At 41.3% G+C, this 17,530-nt stretch overlaps 1 protein-coding gene across 2 annotated transcripts in view; it reads right to left on the bottom strand.

Moving 5' to 3' along the window:
* The window catches only part of eif5b (eukaryotic translation initiation factor 5B), a 116,721-nt gene that overhangs the window by 39,482 nt on the left and 59,709 nt on the right, over nt 1-17,530 (bottom strand). For both annotated transcript variants that reach the window (XM_041199196.1, XM_041199195.1), the window contains exons 11-14: nt 15,367-15,474; nt 12,337-12,447; nt 12,147-12,214; nt 9,793-9,934 (exon numbers count right to left, since the gene is read on the bottom strand). In XM_041199196.1, the coding sequence (XP_041055130.1) occupies nt 9,793-9,934; nt 12,147-12,214; nt 12,337-12,447; nt 15,367-15,474 (429 nt within the window). The remainder of the gene's footprint in view (nt 1-9,792; nt 9,935-12,146; nt 12,215-12,336; nt 12,448-15,366; nt 15,475-17,530) is intronic.

Here is a 17,530-nt window from a genome sequence, read left to right on the forward strand (position 1 = left end):
TCTTGAATCCAAGGTGATTGACCACCCATTTCTCTACGTTGGACTCCATCTATCATAATTTTCCCCAACCAATCAGTCCAAGCTCCAATTCCAAGCTGCAACTTCCTGCTGCTAAATACATAATTTACAAAGCAGTCAAGCCCACAACCCACTGACTCAAGAGAGTGCCACTCCTTAAGAAACCAGATGTGTATTTACATTGTTATGGAGGACGATGTTAAGGAGGCTGCAGAAGTCAAGTCTAGGGATTATGGAAAAGTTTTGGCAGCAGTGGAAGTAAGGTAGAGTGGAACTGGGGAATGCTGAAAAGTAGGAGGAATTGGTTTTCGTAGTGGAAAGGATATGAAATTTGTAGCTCAGTTCTGGTTTAAACAGAACATCAGCTAGAGCGAATAGCCAGGGAAAGGGTAGAGTCCAGGCAATGCTGCAGTTTTTAAGCAAATGCTGAAAACAATGGCTTTGGTTATCTTAATTTTCAATTAGAAGAAATTCTCACTTATCCATGACTTGGTATCTAACGTCATAGAGATGGTGGTGGGGCAAATGTGTACAGTGGTTATGTTGTTGGAATGGTAATCTAGAGATCTGGACTAATAAGAGAGAGATGCAAGGAATTTAAATTCAGTTTATTAAATAAATCTCCAACCTCCCTTTTCTCTCCAATGTCCTTGGACGTGCTGTCACCTCCCAAATATGTGCCCAACTTCCTAGAACTCCATGTTTAAATCCCTCCAAATAAGTTTCCACCCCACCAGAGTACCAAAGCAGCTCTCAAGGTCATAAATGACATCCTCTGTGATTATGACAAAGGTAAACTATCCTTGCCTTTTTTTTTTTACCTGTCTGCAGCCTTTGGTATGGTTAACTACACCATCCTCCAATACCCCTCCATCATTATCCAGTTGGGTGGGTCTGCTCTCACCTGGTTCCATTCTCATCTATCTAATTGTAGCCAAAGTATCACTTGGAAAGACTTCTCTTCCCATTTGTGCATCATTACCTCTGTTGTTGCCCAAGAATTGATTCTTGGCCCCTTCTTATTTGCATCAACATGCTGTGCCTCAGTGACATCATCCGAAAGCAGAGTGTTAGCTTTCAGACGTACCCTGAAGACACCCAATTTTACCTTGCAGCCAACCTTTCATGGCTCATCCAATATTGTTAAAATATTTGACTGCTTATCCAACAGAGTACTGGATAGGCAGATCTTCCTCCAGTTAAATATTGGGAAGATTGAAGCCATTCTTTCAGTCCCTACTCCACATTGCATTCCCTACCTATCAGCTCCATCCTTGTCCCTTGCAACTGTCAGAGACTAAACCAGCCTGTTCTCAATCTTGGTGTCATATCTGACCCAAAGATGAGATTTTAATTACATATTTGTGCAATCACCAATGCCACATTTCCACCTCTGTAATATCATCCTACTTTGTCCGTCTCGGCTCATTTATAGCCAAAACCCTCCTTTGTTACCTCTAGACTTGACTATACCAATACTCTTCTAGCTGGTCTCCCACATTTTGCTCTTTGTAAATTCGGGGTCATCCAAAACTTCCCTGACCATTTCTTAACTTGCACCAAGACCCATTCATCTACCACTCCTATGCTCACTGACTTACAGTGGCTCCAGTCAAACAATGTCTTGATTTTAAAATTCTCATCCCCATTTTCAAATTCCTCCATGTCCTCAGCCCTCCCTATCTTTGCAGTTTCCTCCCGCACCATAACCTTACGAGAAATCTACACTAACTATGGACTCTTGAGAATTTTCAATTTTAATCACTGTATCATTATGGCCATGTGCTCAGCTGCCTAGGCACCAAGCTTTGGAATTCTCTTCCTACACCTATCTATCTCACTTTCCTCCTTTAAAACATTCCTAAAGCATCTGACCTAATATCTCCTTATGTGGCTCAGTGTCATATCTTGTTTCATAATGCTCCTGTTAAGCAACTTGCTGTTGAATGAAAATCTGGAGATTGTCGTGACAATCCATCTGGTTCACTTACGTCCTTCAGGGAAGGAAATCTGCCATCCTTAATCAGTCTGGCCTATATGTGACTTCAGACCCACAGCAATGTGGTTGATTCTTAACTACCTTCTTTAAAGGCCTAACAAGCCACTCAGTTGTATCTGACTTCCACAAAAAAGTATAGAAAAAAAAAGACAGACCACCCAGCAGTGTCCTTAACACCGAACATGACCAAGGCACACACAAGCCAGTGACCCTGCAAAGTCCTCCTTTTAAACATCTGGGGACATGTGCAAAATTGGGGCAGCTGTCCCACAGACTAATCAAGATACAGCTCATCAGTCATACAGGATCATAGCTTTCAGCCAAAGTGCCAGGCTCCTCCATCACCATCCTGCACACCTGCAGAACAGACCCCCCAGAGAGAACAGCATAGTGGCATACAATTAGAAGGTGGTGAGCCTGGAAGTCCTCAACATTGACTCCGGACTCCATGAAGTCTCATGGCACGAGGTCAAACATTGGCAAGGAAACCTTCTGTTGATCACCACCAACTGCCCTTCCTCAGTAGATGGATCAGTATTCCATGTTGAACAGCGCTTGTGTTACAAAAGTATAATAATTTTCATAATTTTTTTGGTTTGTTGTAAAGTAGGTTTATGGGTGTGAGTATAGTTGGTTCTGCCTGTGTGATGTAGTTATTTTAGAGTCAGGTAGACTGCAGCTTGGAATTATTAAAAGGAGCTAGGTGTAGAAATGTGTTTGAAATGCCAATGAGTAAACATGGATGCTGGCTTAGCATGTAAAGTGTGAAGGAAATTTACATTTTTAGATAAATGAAGGATTGTTTGGATTTCAACGGGATATTAGTCTGTTTAGAACTAGCCAAATAAGCAAGGCTTAGCAATGTGCTTATTTTTCCCAAAGGCTACTGCTTATTGGCAACATGAAAGCTTTTACATTATGGGAAAGGTACTGTTTCAAAAGCATATGGGATAATGGAATTTACATATTAAAGAGAGAGAAACACGTATAAAAGGAGAATGAAAGGTTATGTGGGTGAGGGCTACATAAGATCTAACAGCAGTGTGTGAAACAACCTTCAAGAAGCCTCCAGCCTTTTGTGCATTGTTAGGGGGAGAATAAAGGGGTACAGTAAGTACTTAATCTTCAAGCACATTGGCAGTTAAAGGTTACCAGATGAACTTTGCACAACCTTAAGCGCCTGCAAACAACAGAAAGGCCTTGGTGCTGGACTGTAGTCAGAGGATGGCAATAACAACTAAGATTAAGTGTGCTCTTCAACAGATAGGGGAAGAACAGATGGTCCTAGTTTAGATAGAAGGAAGGTCTCTGTCTGGGTGAAAAATAGGGTCATACGATGCATGTACCTATTACCAGAGATGTCTGTTTAATGTAAACCTATATGTTGACGAGATCGGAATCTGGAAACTGTTCTTGTACGTGACCAATAATGTATAAATATGTTGAACACTTGTAATTTAGCAGAGCACTATCTCAAGCTGCATTGAGATGGTTCTCCCCTTGCAATTGCTCGAATAAACGATCGTGATCTGTACCTGAGACTCCTGTGGGCCATTTGTCAAAGTGACCACAACATGCATAAATCTGTTGCGTCCATTAACTGAAGTTGAAGAAAGCCATTTGGAGTTCTACTGTCAAGCGGGTTCTGTGCTAACTTGTTTTTTTTAAAATCTAAAATCTATTTTGGATTGCTTCCTTAAAGTGGGTGTGTAACTGGGAGTCAGGTTAATTAGGAATTTTAGGATTTGTTATAGCATGAAGTAATTGTAGTCTTATATCTGAGCTTGAAATCTTTTATTTTGTTAAATATTTTAATTTAATTTTTAAAATTTCCAAAGGTCCTGGTGGACTCATTACTTCTGATTTCAGTGCACACATTTAATAAATACAAACTGCAAAACTGTTGTGATAGCGAGACCTAGTTTCCCTTGTCCCTGGCAGACATCATCTGCTACATCATAACACTTGGAAGAAGCATCAAGGGTAGCAAGGGCACAGGATGTACACTGGGTGGGGGACTTCAATGTCCACAAGGAGTGGTCCAGTAGCACCACAACTGACTCTGGCCTGGAGCGCACAGCTGCAAAACTGGGCCTTCGTCAGGGGTAAGAGAACCAACACAAGGCAAAAACCTAATGGACCTCGTTTTCACCAATGTGGCACAGATGCATCTATCCGTGATAATATTGGTAGGGGTGACTGCCGCACAGTTCTTGTGAAGACAAAATCCTGTCTTCACATTGAGGACACTGTTCATCAGGTTATGTGGCACCACACTATGCTAATTGGAACGGATTCAGAACAGATCTAGTAGCTCAAAACTGGGAATCTAGGAAGGCACTGTGGGCCATCAACAGCTGCAGAATTGTATTCCACCACAATCTGTAATCTCATGGTCTGGCATATTCCTCACTCTACCATTACCAACAAGCCATGGGCCAACCCTGGCTCAATAAGGGTTATAGAAGAGCATGCCATCGGCATGCCTAAAAATGAGGTACCAACCTGGTGAAGCTACAACACATGCATGCTATCAATGGAACCAGCATGCTTTACAAAGGGCTAAATAATCCCACAGCAATGGGTCAGATCAAAGCTCTGCAGTCTTTCCACATCCAGTCAAGAATGGTGGACGACAATTTAACAATGAAAACAGGCTTCATGAGCATCACCACCAACAATCACCATTGATCCTCAACATGGAGGAGTACTGATTCATGAGCAGAGGAAGGGCAGTCAGTGGGATCAACAGGAGGTTTGGCCTGATGCCATGAGACCTCATGGGACCAGAATCAAATGTTGAGGACTTCCAGGCTGACCTCCTTCTGATTGTATATCATTGTGCTGTCCTCTTTGGTGGATCTGCCCTGCTGGTGCGGCAGGGCATATTCAGGGATCATGGAGGAGGAGCCTGACACTCTGGCTGAAAGCAATAGCCCTGTCAGTATGACTGACAAGCTTGACTAGTCTGTGGGACAGGTGTCCTACTTTTGAACATGTTTAAAATGAGGACTTTGCAAGTCACTGTGTGCAAGACAAAACTGATGCATTTGCAACTATCTTCAGCCAGATCTGCCTTGTGGATCCTCCATCTCTGCTTCTTCCCAAGGTCCCCACCATCTCGGATGTCAAACAATTCAATTCATTCTAAGTGATATCAAGAAATGGCTGCGCACACTGGACAAGGGCTATGTACCCCAGCAACATCCCAGATAGTGCTGAAGACTTGTGCTCCAGAACTAGCCACACCTCTAACCAAGCTGTTGCAGTACAGCTGAAACATTGGTATCGACCCAACAATGTGGAAATTTGCTCAGGTATGTCCTTTCCACAGAAAGCAGGACAAATCCAAGCCAGCCAATTATCCTATCAGTCTACTCTCAATCGTTAACAAAGCGATGGAAGTGCTCTCATGTGACATTTATTAAGCAATAACCTGTTCACATAGCCCAGTTTTGGTTAAGCAAGGATCATTCTACTCCAGATCTCTTTGCAACCTTGGTCCAAACATGGGCAAATGAGCTGAACTGAAGCGGTGAGGTGAGGGTGACTACCCTTGAAGTCAAAAGTCCAAGAGAAAGACGATCAATGTCTCAGCCTCAAAGCAGCCCGACCAAAGAGAGGAATTTCAAGTGCAGCTTACAACCAATCTGGAAAATCTTCACACATCCAATTCAATTTCAAAACAGTGGAATCAAATAAAGTCATCTGTACTAGACTCCTGTGTCCATGCCATTGGGTTTGAGCATCATCATCACCAGGACAAGTTCAATGAAAACTATGCTCAAACATGTGACTTCCTGGAACAGAACTAGCAGCCTTCAATGCATTACAGAACAACCCAAGGTCACAAGTCAAGGAGGCAGCATGCAAACAGCTCAAAGCTAACACTCAAAGACAAATTGGAAGATAAAGGACATGCGGTGTGAAGAGAAAGTCCAAGATATCCAACAATATGTTGACCAACATGACATGCAAAGTTTTTTTGAAGCTACCAGGGCCATCTAAATATCAACCTCAAATGGACAAAATCCCCATCACTCATAGATGATGTTTCTCTTCTTAAGGAAGACACACCATCTGTAAACACAACATTTTCAACTCCTCAACCATGAATTGGAAGTGGAAGCTGATATTCTCCAGGTTATTCCCCCCACCCCGGTAGAAGCCAAGGGTGAACCAACATTGATGAGAAAGCTGCCGCAAACAGCCCTGATGGTATTCCAGTTCAGGTCTTCAAAGCTAATGAGCTTTTGCTCACATCAAGACTCCATGCAGTTGTCCTGTGGATTTGGGAGGAAAAAAGAACTCCCCATGACTTCAGGAATGCAACAATTTTAACTATCAAGAAGGGGGATAAATTATGCTGTGGAAACTATCAAGATAAGTCCCTCTTGCCCATAAGATGGAAAATCCTGACACCCATTCTCCTGAATTGCCTACTTCCTGTACCCAAGGACAATGTGGCTTTAGACTTTCCAGAGCAACCTCTGACATGGTCTCCATTGCCAGACAAATCCAAGAAAAATGTTGAGAAGAACACCAGGAACTCATCAATGCCTTCATTAACCTGACCAAAGCATTTGACTCAGTAAATTGCAAGGCTCTATGGATTGTGCTACAAAGACTTGAATGTCTAAGAAACTTCTTACAACCTGCAACTTCATGATCATATGACTGCAACTGTATTGTATGGGGGATCTGAAACAGTCACCTTTAAATCCATACTGGTGTCAAACAAGGTTATGTGATAGCCCCATACTATTTACAATCTGCCTGGCAGTGACTATTCACCTCAAAGGTCAACTGCCCTCTGGTGAGTATTAAATGCTGCCTAAATGGAAAACACTTTAAACTCAGGTACTTCTATGGGAAAACTAAACTGACTATCATAGACATACATGATCTACAGTTTGTAGATAACAGTAGTGTCATAGCTCACTCTGCACCAGATTTGCAAGCCACTCTCAATATCTTCAATTCTGCATACAAGAAACTCTGCCTGTCCTTTAATGTTGTCAATACAAAATTCATTTCAACCCACATCTGGTCAGCCAAATATTCTACTTCCCAAATATGTTGAAGGAGCGACTCTGGAATATGTTGAGCACTTCCAGTACCTTGACAGCTACCTCTGTCAAAAGGCCACCATTGACGAGGAGATCCAAAACTGGATCAGCTGCACCAGCTCAGCCTTGTACAAACTATGGCAACAAGTGTTTGACAACTAAGACTTCAACAAATCAACAAAAGTCCTAGCATACAGAGCAATTGTCATCACCACACTCCTGTAATGCAGCAAGACCTAGAGTGTGCATCAGCTAGAAAATGCTAGGGAAATTCTATCAGTAAGGCCTCTGCTGCATTCTTCTGTTTCAAAGGGAGGACCATTGAACAAGCACTATTGTCCTTCTTGAAGCCAGCTCCACAACCATTCAGTTAAAACTCCTGTAAAATCAACTACAATAGACTGGACACTGTTTGGATGGATGAAAAATGTCTCCCCTGCCAGGTTCTATTTCTTCTGGTCTCAAATGGTCAGCGTCCCATAGGTGGACAAAGAAAATGCTTCAAAGACACTCTAAAGCCTTCCTTGAAGCACGCCAGCATTGACATTAATAACTGGAAGGAATTTGTTACCAATTGTTCAAAATGGCGACAACTTGCCCATCAAGCTGCAAATCCATCATGCTTCAAGTCCAAACACCTTAATGGTGAAGCAGAGTGGTAGCACTATAGATTCAAAGATCTATGGATCAAGAATCGGCCTATACGAAGTGTAATGTATCGTTCATCTGAACTCAATCATTGAGTAAATTCATTGAGTACATGAAAACCAATGGCAGAAACTTGCGACGCCGAGTAGATGTCATCCTCGAACTGAGGGACAGCTACCTGCAACTTCTGCCCAAGTCGGAACATTGTGAATTGAAGTGCAGTACTGAAGGAATGTTGTAGTAACAGAACTGGGGGCTCTGGGCTGAAACATCTGCCTGCATAGTAGATGAAAGAAAAACTATACAATGGAGAATAGATCTCCAAAAGGTCCTATAGTTAACATTCATCCTTCCTTTGACCAACATCTGGTTATTATTCAAGGTTGGGAACTAAATATTCCAGGGTACCCTACTCTTATAATAGACAGGCAAAAATGGGAAAAGTAGGTCGGGTAGGCAGTCCTGATAAAAGGATGGGATGAAGACAGTAGAGACAAAGGATCTTAACTCCAAAAATCAAGATGTGGCTTCAGTTTTGGTGGAAATAAGCAACAAGGGGCAGAAAACACTGGTGGGAATAGTTTATCAGCCTCCATACAGTAATTGAGGTCTTTTTTCCTAATAAGTGGAAAACCTTCTACTTCTCCACATTATATTCCAACTGCCATGTACTTGCTAACTCACTTAACCTGTTTACATCCCTTTGGAACCTCTGTGTTGACCTCAAAGCTTACTTTCACAACTAAATTTGGTCCCAAGTTTGCTGATGATACGAAGTGTAATGTATCATTCATCTGAGCTCAATCATTGAGTACATTCAAAATAGAGATAGGTAGATTTTTGGACACTAAGGGAATTAAGGGTAATGGGGATAATGCAGAAAGGTGGAGTCAAGGTAGATGACCAGCCATGATCTTACTGAATGACAAATAGACTCAACAACATACTCTTGCTAGTAAAAACTCAGCAGATCTGACAGCATCTGTGGAGAGAAAGACTGAGTTAACGTTTCGAGTCCGTATGACTCTTCTTCAGAGCTAAAGGGAAATAGAAATGGGATTCTTCCCTTTAGCTCTGAAGAGGAGTCATATGGACTCGAAACGTTAACCGTCTTTTTCTCCACAGATGCTGTCAGACCTGCTGGGTTTTTCCAGCACTTTTTGTTTTTGTTTCAGATTTCCAGCATCTGCAGCATTTTGCCTTTGTACTCTTGCTAGTGTTTCTTATGCTCTTATATACTATGCTTATGAAAATTAACTGCTACATTTCCCTACGTTACAAGACTGGCTGCACTTTAAAATTTTGCCATTGGTTGTCAGGCCCATTGCTGATGTGGTAAGATCCTACACAACACATGTTTTTTTTTTCCCTACAAACTTTCAAGTAACACGTTAAATCAGGAATACAAAACTAAAACATTACAAAACTCTTAACTACATGCTTCCTTACAAAATTCCAATAAAAAGCAAAATCAATAGTTAGCAAAGAATTCAATTATTGCATGCAACAACTTGCATTTAGATGGTGCCTTAACAACGTAAAACATCCCAATGCAAATCGCAGAAACATTACCAAACAAAATTTGGCACCATGCACAAATGTAGATACTAGGACAGTGACTGAAAATATTTGTCAAACAGATAGGTTTTAAGGTATGGCTTAAAGAAGGGAGAGAGGTAGAGAGGCAGAGAAGCTTAGGAAAGAAATTCCAGAGCTTAAGGCATAAGGGCAGCTGAAGGAATGGTCACCAACAATGGAACAATGAAAATCGGAGACGCACAAAAGACCAGAATTGAAAGAGCATGGAAATTTGAGGGTTGTAGGGCTGGGGGTGGTTAGAGAGCTAGGAAGGGATAAAGCCATGGAGGGATTTGAAAATAAGAATGAAAATGTTAATGGAACAAAAATTTTGCCTTCCCTGTTAATTTTGTTTTTCCATTCCATTTTTCCACAAAGTTTATAGTGCAACCTGAAATTAGTATTTAATCTGATTTTTCTTTACAATTCATTCACAAAAGCAGTAGCCTAGAATTGCATTGCTTAAATTAAATTACTCACCTTATTCAGTGCAACGATAAAGGGGCATTTTTTTGTTTTTAGCAGGTTAATGGATTCTATTGTCTGTGGCTCCAAACCATGCATAATATCAACGACAAGGATGGCAATATCACAGAGAGAACTTCCTCTATTTCTTAAGTTGCTATGAGAGAGACAAGATAGCAAAAATAAATGTCTTCAATATATATATCTCCAACTTAAGAGTTTAAAGCTTGCAACACAATGGAAATATAACATCTGGAGTCATGCAATACTGCTTGCCAAATGAATGTGAAGGTTTGATTAGCAGTGCCATACTGAAAAAAGGAGATCATTAAATGCTGAATAGGCTAATCAGGTGTACAGGTTTTGAATCTGGGGGTTAGGAACAATAAAAAATAAACTCCAGTGGCAAGTGCAGTTAAACCTTACTTTACCAAAATGTTCAAGATACACCAAAATAAGCAGTCGTATGGCAATTTCACAGGTACTGAGCTCTTCACCCAACCTTAACTGCTCTCTAAAGATAGGAGGTCTAAGAATGACCCAGGTGAAGATACATAAAGAGCATGGTACATATATGAGCCAATGGATCAATGGTTGATCAGCTGTGCAAGGCAAATGAAACTTATCAGCAAAAGTGGAGGAGTGCTTTTATGCTGCAGCTTAGCAACCTGCCCAGGTATCACAATATGGAACCTATTCTTATCAATTTTAGACCACAACTTAGATTTCAACTAAACTGGCATAAGTACTGTAACTTTATTTTCAGATCAGAAAAATATTGATGGCTAATCACAACTTACATTTAGCTTGTAAGGAAGGAAACACAATTTGCAGGGTAATAGGTAAAAAAGATTGATGACTGAGCTATTTATGGAAAGAACGAAGAGTATGGTGGATCTGCAGGCCTTTAAAAAAGGCGGAACAGACCTGAATGCAGAAGACCCACACCCTATTTCTGACATCCCAGTTTTGGCGGTAGTGGAAACAGAGCAGGGCGTGGCTCACATGACAGAAACCCAAATTCAGCAGGGCCATTTAAACAGAGTGCTGAGTTCAAACAGACCTCATTTTTGCTGTTGCAGAGGCCTTAACCCACAGCGTGGTGTCACAAATTTGTAGAATAGACGTAAATACTTTTGAAGGTCAGATAAGGTCGACATAACTGTCATGATGTTATGTTATTTAAATTGCCAGCCTTTAAACTAAAAAAAAAAACAGGCTGTGTCAGTGAGTTGAAAAAAAACTAACAATTACAATAGCTGTTTGCTGACATTCCCCCAGTGCTACCAATATGTCATTATAAATGCTTGGCTGCTTTCCACAAGCTAGAATTAGCTCAGCAGGGGGTCCCAGGTTCACAGTTTGATTGATAGCTTATTAAAGGATTAGCTGTCTTTGATGTGGGGTTATGAATAGAAGCTTGTTTAAAGGGATTAAGCACTCGTGATTTAAAAGTTTTGAATAGGCTTTCAAGATTGGGAGTTTTTCTTAAAAAAAGTGAAGATTGTAATAAATATTTAGATCTTTATTTTATTTCATCTTAACATGGCTCCTGAAGTCTGCCCATGATGAATACTAGGTGAGATAGCAAGAAGGGTCAAGAGTGGTTGGTCAATTGGGTTGGGGGCTATAAGGGGTCATGGAATGGAGGCATGGGGCTACGGGTGGGGTGCATGGCATTAAGTTGATATGGAGACATGGAGATGGGATGAGAAGTGGATGGGAGGGTTATTGGGTTTGGGGGGGGGGGGGGGGGGAAGGCCGATGGAGTGCGAGCTAGAGTGCCTAAAACTTAGTGAAACAACTGGGGCAAAGTCCCACAGAACCGAGGCAGGCCTTTTAAACAGCCCACCTCAGCACATAGCAGCCCCTGTGGCTGCCTCCAAGCTGTGTCTGGGGGCAGCAGGACCACACCTATCCTACACCCCTACCCCAGAACAAAGATTGCGCCATTCAGGGGAGTTTCTACTGAGGCAGGCGCGGCAAGCCAGGAAATTCCCCTGCTCGTGCCACTCACCTTGGGGGCAAAAATCTGGGCCTAGATCTTGAATTCACTTAATTACATTTCTCTTGTCAGTTGTTCAACTGAACAAGTTTCATAAACATTTATGCAAAGCTAGCATTTGGTTGCATAATGTACCAAAACAAACACTAGTCAGCATGTTAAACTGCTGCAATATCAGTTTTTTTTAAAAACATCATCGTTCAAGGATCATTACCAGCTTCAGTTGAGATTTCTTCCTCTTCCAAACACAGATGCACTTAGAAAACTGTTAGTTTTAAAATGCATGTCCCCTTACTCATTATGGGTAAATTTTTGTGTTACTTTCACTGATTTTTCCATGAAACTAAAAAATAAGGCGGTTTACCTGAAGGATTCATGACCCGGCGTATCAATGATCAGCATTCCTGGTATTTTAATTTCATCTCTCTCAAACTAAAACAGAGTTATCAATGAGTGATTATTTTTTTAAATATTTCACAAATATTCAATTACAGAAAATTTGGAGATTGGTACTGCAAAGGAACATGTTCTACTTAATCTTTTATAAATCTTACATTTTTCACCATCTTAGTTTGCTCCTTGATGGTTTCCAGAGGGACATTGGTTGCACCGATCTGCTGAGTTATACCACCTGCTTCACTGTCCTGCACATGAGTATGACGGAGCTGTGTGCAAAAAAAAAATCAAGATAACATACATGAAAAGGCAATTAACAACTATGTGCCTTATTAAAAAGTTTACATATGCATGTAATTCTGGTCTACAAAGCATGCTCCCTGTACCAATATTCATCATTGAAATAGCCAGATGAACAGGTCAACATTTCACCAAAAGTGCATGGATGAATCAATCAAGTGACTTAAGCTACTTCTTAAAACAGTTGTGTCTATTGCTTTGTCACTCTGTAACTGAAATTGCTAATGTCCATGAGAAGAGGATGGCACAGGGAAAGACTTATTCGAGCAAGTCAAGAGCCTGCCGCAAAGGGAAACCAAGGTGGCCAGTGAACTGATTTTTTAACTTGAAATATTTCCTCTTACTGATGGAACCTGTGCAGAACTGTACTTAAAAGCACTTACACAAATCCTCTTCAAATATTGCCTGTGTCCTCATCAACAAGTTTTGAATGTTGGAGCCAAAGAGGCAGACAGTGAAAATTGCAGGAAACACAGAAATTGTGTGCTTCATTTATATGTCCTTACCACAAACACAGACACATTTGTCCCCGATTTGCGCCCCAACCAGTTGGTCTGCAAGCAAGTGATTTGGATTCTTCACAGCATATCTCCAAGCAGCTTTCTACCTTCACCTACCTCATATCTGCTGAAAACCTGGCAAGGTAAGGTAGAAAGCCTTGGCTATGATGTCTTAACTCTCATTAAAAATCAGTTGAACTCTTGGGGGGCAACGTTGGTGCCCAACAGGTCCAAGCGGGGCGAACAGTAGCACCAGGCAGACCCAAGAGGGGCAAACAATAATGCCAGACATAGAAAAATAGGGCAGGAGTAGGCTATTCAGCCCTCCGATCCTGCTCCGCTATTCAACAAGATCATGGCTAATCTGATTCTGACCTTGATTCCACTTTCCAGCTTGATCAAAAATCTGTCCAACTCTGCCCTGAATATTTTCAATGACCCAGCCTCCACTGCTCACTGGGGAAGAGAACGCCAAAGCCTAACAACCCTCAGAAAAAATCTTCCTTATCTATCTTAAATGGGAGACCCTTTATTTTTAAACCGTACCGTCTAGTTCTAGACTTGCCATCAAGACAAACATCCTCCCAGAATTCAACTGTAAAATTCCCATAGAATCGTATATAAGTCTTATCAAATAGTGGGCGCCAAATCAGGACGGCTGTCTGGAGAAATTTTACAGCCGCGGACTGCGAGGGGGTTAGTGTGTCAATGTGACCAAGAACACAAAGAACTGGTGCTCAGAATTTTTCAGTGTTTGCATTCATGACATTTTGCATAATTAAGATTCCATTAAAGGCTATTTTACAGGGCCACCAGCATTTTGCAGACTGCAGGGCAGTCTCTCACTGCATGGGGAGGCCGCCACCTTCACAGAGGCAGTGCCCAACAGCAGTTAAGTGTTCCTTCGGAGTCACATGCTCCAGGCCCCAAAGAAAGCCACAGGTATACAATCAACTCCATGGGGGTTGCTTTTACTATCAATTGTGTTTAATTACATAGTTGAGAGCATTAATTAGGGTTTCACTTGGGCAGATATTCACTGAAGCTAGCATGCAGTTGAGTTAGGAGGTGTATGCTTGTAATATCTCTCTTTAAATAAATGTTAGACTGAGTAAAGATTAGTTCCAGTACTATCTTCACCAACTGGCTTTCTGGAGAATAACAGGGCCAAACAATCCCCTGCAGTTGTTTTCTCTGCAATCAGTGGGCCTTCCCAGTCAGCCATCCTGAATTTTAATTTGTACCTACCTGCCCAATGACACCTCTATCTCAAGGCACCAGAGGTTTCCGATTTGCATCAGCAGTGCCCACCTCTCCTGGTGGTGCTGTCGAAACTTCAGAGCTGCTGGGCTTTTGATTCAGTTGGCAGCATAACAACGTCTGTCATCCTTAATTGAACTGCAGGCAGTCAATTAGGAAGCTGCCTGTGGTTAAATCACCAAACCAGTTCCCGCTCCTGCCAAAAAGGGGCTTGGGACCAGATTTTGCCACGATATTGAGATCCGAAAGCCTACACTAAAATTCGGCCCAAAATTTCTGCTACTTCCCTCATTCACTTCGGGATCCTTGCATGTATCTCATTGGCTCTTGGCTTATTGTTCTCCTTCAGCTTAAGTAACTTCATTAATACATCACTTATAATAAGCACAGCTAAAGACATACTATTTTCTTTAACTGATCAGGAGCAAGGCCATGGGAATATAAAGATACGTATAATGCAAAATCTTACATTTGAGCAGATTACATGCATCAACTGTTATAAACTATACTACCCATACTTATAATAAAATCAGCCTGTATAAATTTACCACATGCTAATGACACTTTGCAGCAATCACTGAGCAACCATTGTTCAGCAATCAACTCAACTTCTCAAACTTCTGCAATAAATTCCCCATTTAAGCTATTATAATTAGAATGCAGACAGAATGTATGACTTTAAAACAGGAACTGAATTACACTTCAACACAAAAACAGAATTACCTGGAAAAACTCAGCAGGTCTGGCAGCATCGGCGGAGAAGAAAAGAGTTGACGTTTCGAGTCCTCATGACCCTTCAACAGAGGGTCATGAGGACTCGAAACGTCAACTCTTTTCTTCTCCGCCGATGCTGCCAGAACTGCTGAGTTTTTCCAGGTAATTCTGTTTTTGTTTTGGATTTCCAGCATCCGCAGTTTTTTGTTTTTATAACTGAATTACACTTGTGGGTCTGGTTCACTTATCCTCTAACCATCCAATTCAACTTTACTTGAAGATGACACATAGTCTTGATTCAGTGTGCTGTGACAAGGGAGCTCTTGTATTCGCTTCAAGTTTGTGGTTCATTTATTTATTTTTTTTTTTAAAAACACCAATTCTGCAAATATTTGCATGATCCATTTTACATACCTTATCCAAAATTTTGGTCTTTCCTGTGTCAACATGCCCAAGAACACAAATAACTGGTGCTCGGAGTTTTTCAGTGTTTATATTCGTGAAGTTTTCTGCTCTGCGTTTCTAAGCAAGCACAAAAGACATTTTCAAAACAGAAAGCAATCAACATGTCCAGCATGTCGGAGTTATACATTAAAAAAAAAATTGATTTGAACATGAAATTATAAGAACATAGGTACAGGGTCATTTACCTCCGTTTCATATACCAGTTTTGCTCCATAGCTCGCTACCCTTACCAACAAAAATCTTATCAATATCAGTCTTGAGAACTTTAAATGATCCAGAACTCACTTCCTTTTCATTGGACGGTGGGGGCGGGGTAAGTGTGTTCCAGATTTCCGTTATCCTTTCACAACCTCATAAACAGGGCTCAAGCCATTTGCTCACCTTGGAAGCTAGATGCTGAAATAGGGCGCATCAAAGACATCCTACGAGATAATGGCTACCCTGATCAGATCATTTTGCGTTGTATATCACGCGCACTCATGAACAGGCCTAAAGACCGTCACTTTTGGCCCTGAAAAGTTCCAAGTCTACCTCAGATTACCCTGGAAGGGCAAGGTATCTCAGAAATTTGAGCAACAGGTGAAGCTGGCCGTTTCACACCGCTACTATGCAGTTGCAACACGAATGGCATTCGCCACCAACAGGTTGCTGTCAAGCCAAAAGGACACTCTGCCTATGATACAAATGAGTAACATAGTACATGAATTTCAGTGCCAGTGGGATGCTAGGTATGTAGGCCATATGTCCCAGAGACTGCTGGATTGTATCAAACGGCATGCCCCCCCTGTTCACAACAGGCAAGGCGGAGACCGTACCCAATCAGCCAGTGCTTGCAAAACTCAAAACAAAGTGTCCAACATTAGGTGTGATTCTGTGATTGGACAACATTTGCTAAATAATCCTCAGTGTGCTAAGAATTATCCTGACAACTAATTTAAGATTGTCAGTCAGGCTTGCAGTTTGGTGTGTTTGTATGTCCTGGAAGCTACATTTATTAATACACAGGGCCCTGTTCTTTGCAAACAGAAAGAACGTGTACACACATTATGCCTGTTTGAGCTAAACAAAATAAACGATAGCCATTCGCTGGTTCATTCCTCAGGACAATGCCTTGATCAGATGCCTGGCTTAAATTTCAAACAATGCTTGGCAGTTAACTGTCATTCGCCATTAACCGGTGTATTCTCCAAGGCAACACCTCTACCAGGAATCCACTTGTCAACCAATTGGTACTCTCTTCTTATATAGTATAAAGATATTGCATCTCCTGGCATTGGTATTCGTGTGATTGTCCTGATGTGTGCAAAACCAAATGTCTTCAGTTAAAAGCTGGATCCTGATATCACTCCAAAATGACCTACTTCTAAATTTTAAGTTTATGCTCTGGTTCTGGATTTCCCCAGCACAGTAAATAGCAGCTGTGTAGTGTTTACGTTACATTATCTTCAAAATTGACGGGCTGCAATTCAAAAAGTTATTGCCTTGTACTTTTATTGCTACTAAATGGTAAACTCTTCAGAAGAGTCATATGGACTTGAAACGTTAACTCTCTGTCTTCCTCTCCACAGATGGTGTTAGGCCTGCTGAATTTTTCCAGCTATTTTTGTTTTTGCCCTTAATCCCAGGAATCAGTTTAGCGAACCTTCTCTGAACTGTTTCGAATGTAATTATATCCTTTCTTAAACAAGGAGACCAAAAGCGTACGCAGTATTCTAGATGTGGTCTCACCAATATCCTGCACAGTTGTAGCAAGACTTCCTTACTTCTATACTCCATCCCCCCTTGCAATAAAGGCCAACATTCCATTTGCCTTCCAAATTACTTGCTGTATTTGCATTCTAACATTTTGTGATTCATGTACAAAGAAACCCAGATTGCTCTGCACTGCAGCATTCTGCAGTCTCTCTCCTTTCAAATAATATCCCATTTTTCTATTCTTCCTACCAATGTGGACAACCTCACACTATCCCACATTATACTTCATCTCCCAAATTTTTGCTCACTCACTTAACCTATCTATATCCCTTCACAGATTCGGTCTTCCTCACAATTTGCTTTTCCTACCTATCTTTGTATCGTTAACAAATATGGCTTTAATACACTTGGTCTCTTC

Source organism: Carcharodon carcharias, chromosome 11 (genome assembly GCF_017639515.1).
Source record: "Carcharodon carcharias isolate sCarCar2 chromosome 11, sCarCar2.pri, whole genome shotgun sequence".
NCBI classification, from domain to species: Eukaryota; Metazoa; Chordata; class Chondrichthyes; order Lamniformes; family Lamnidae; genus Carcharodon; species Carcharodon carcharias.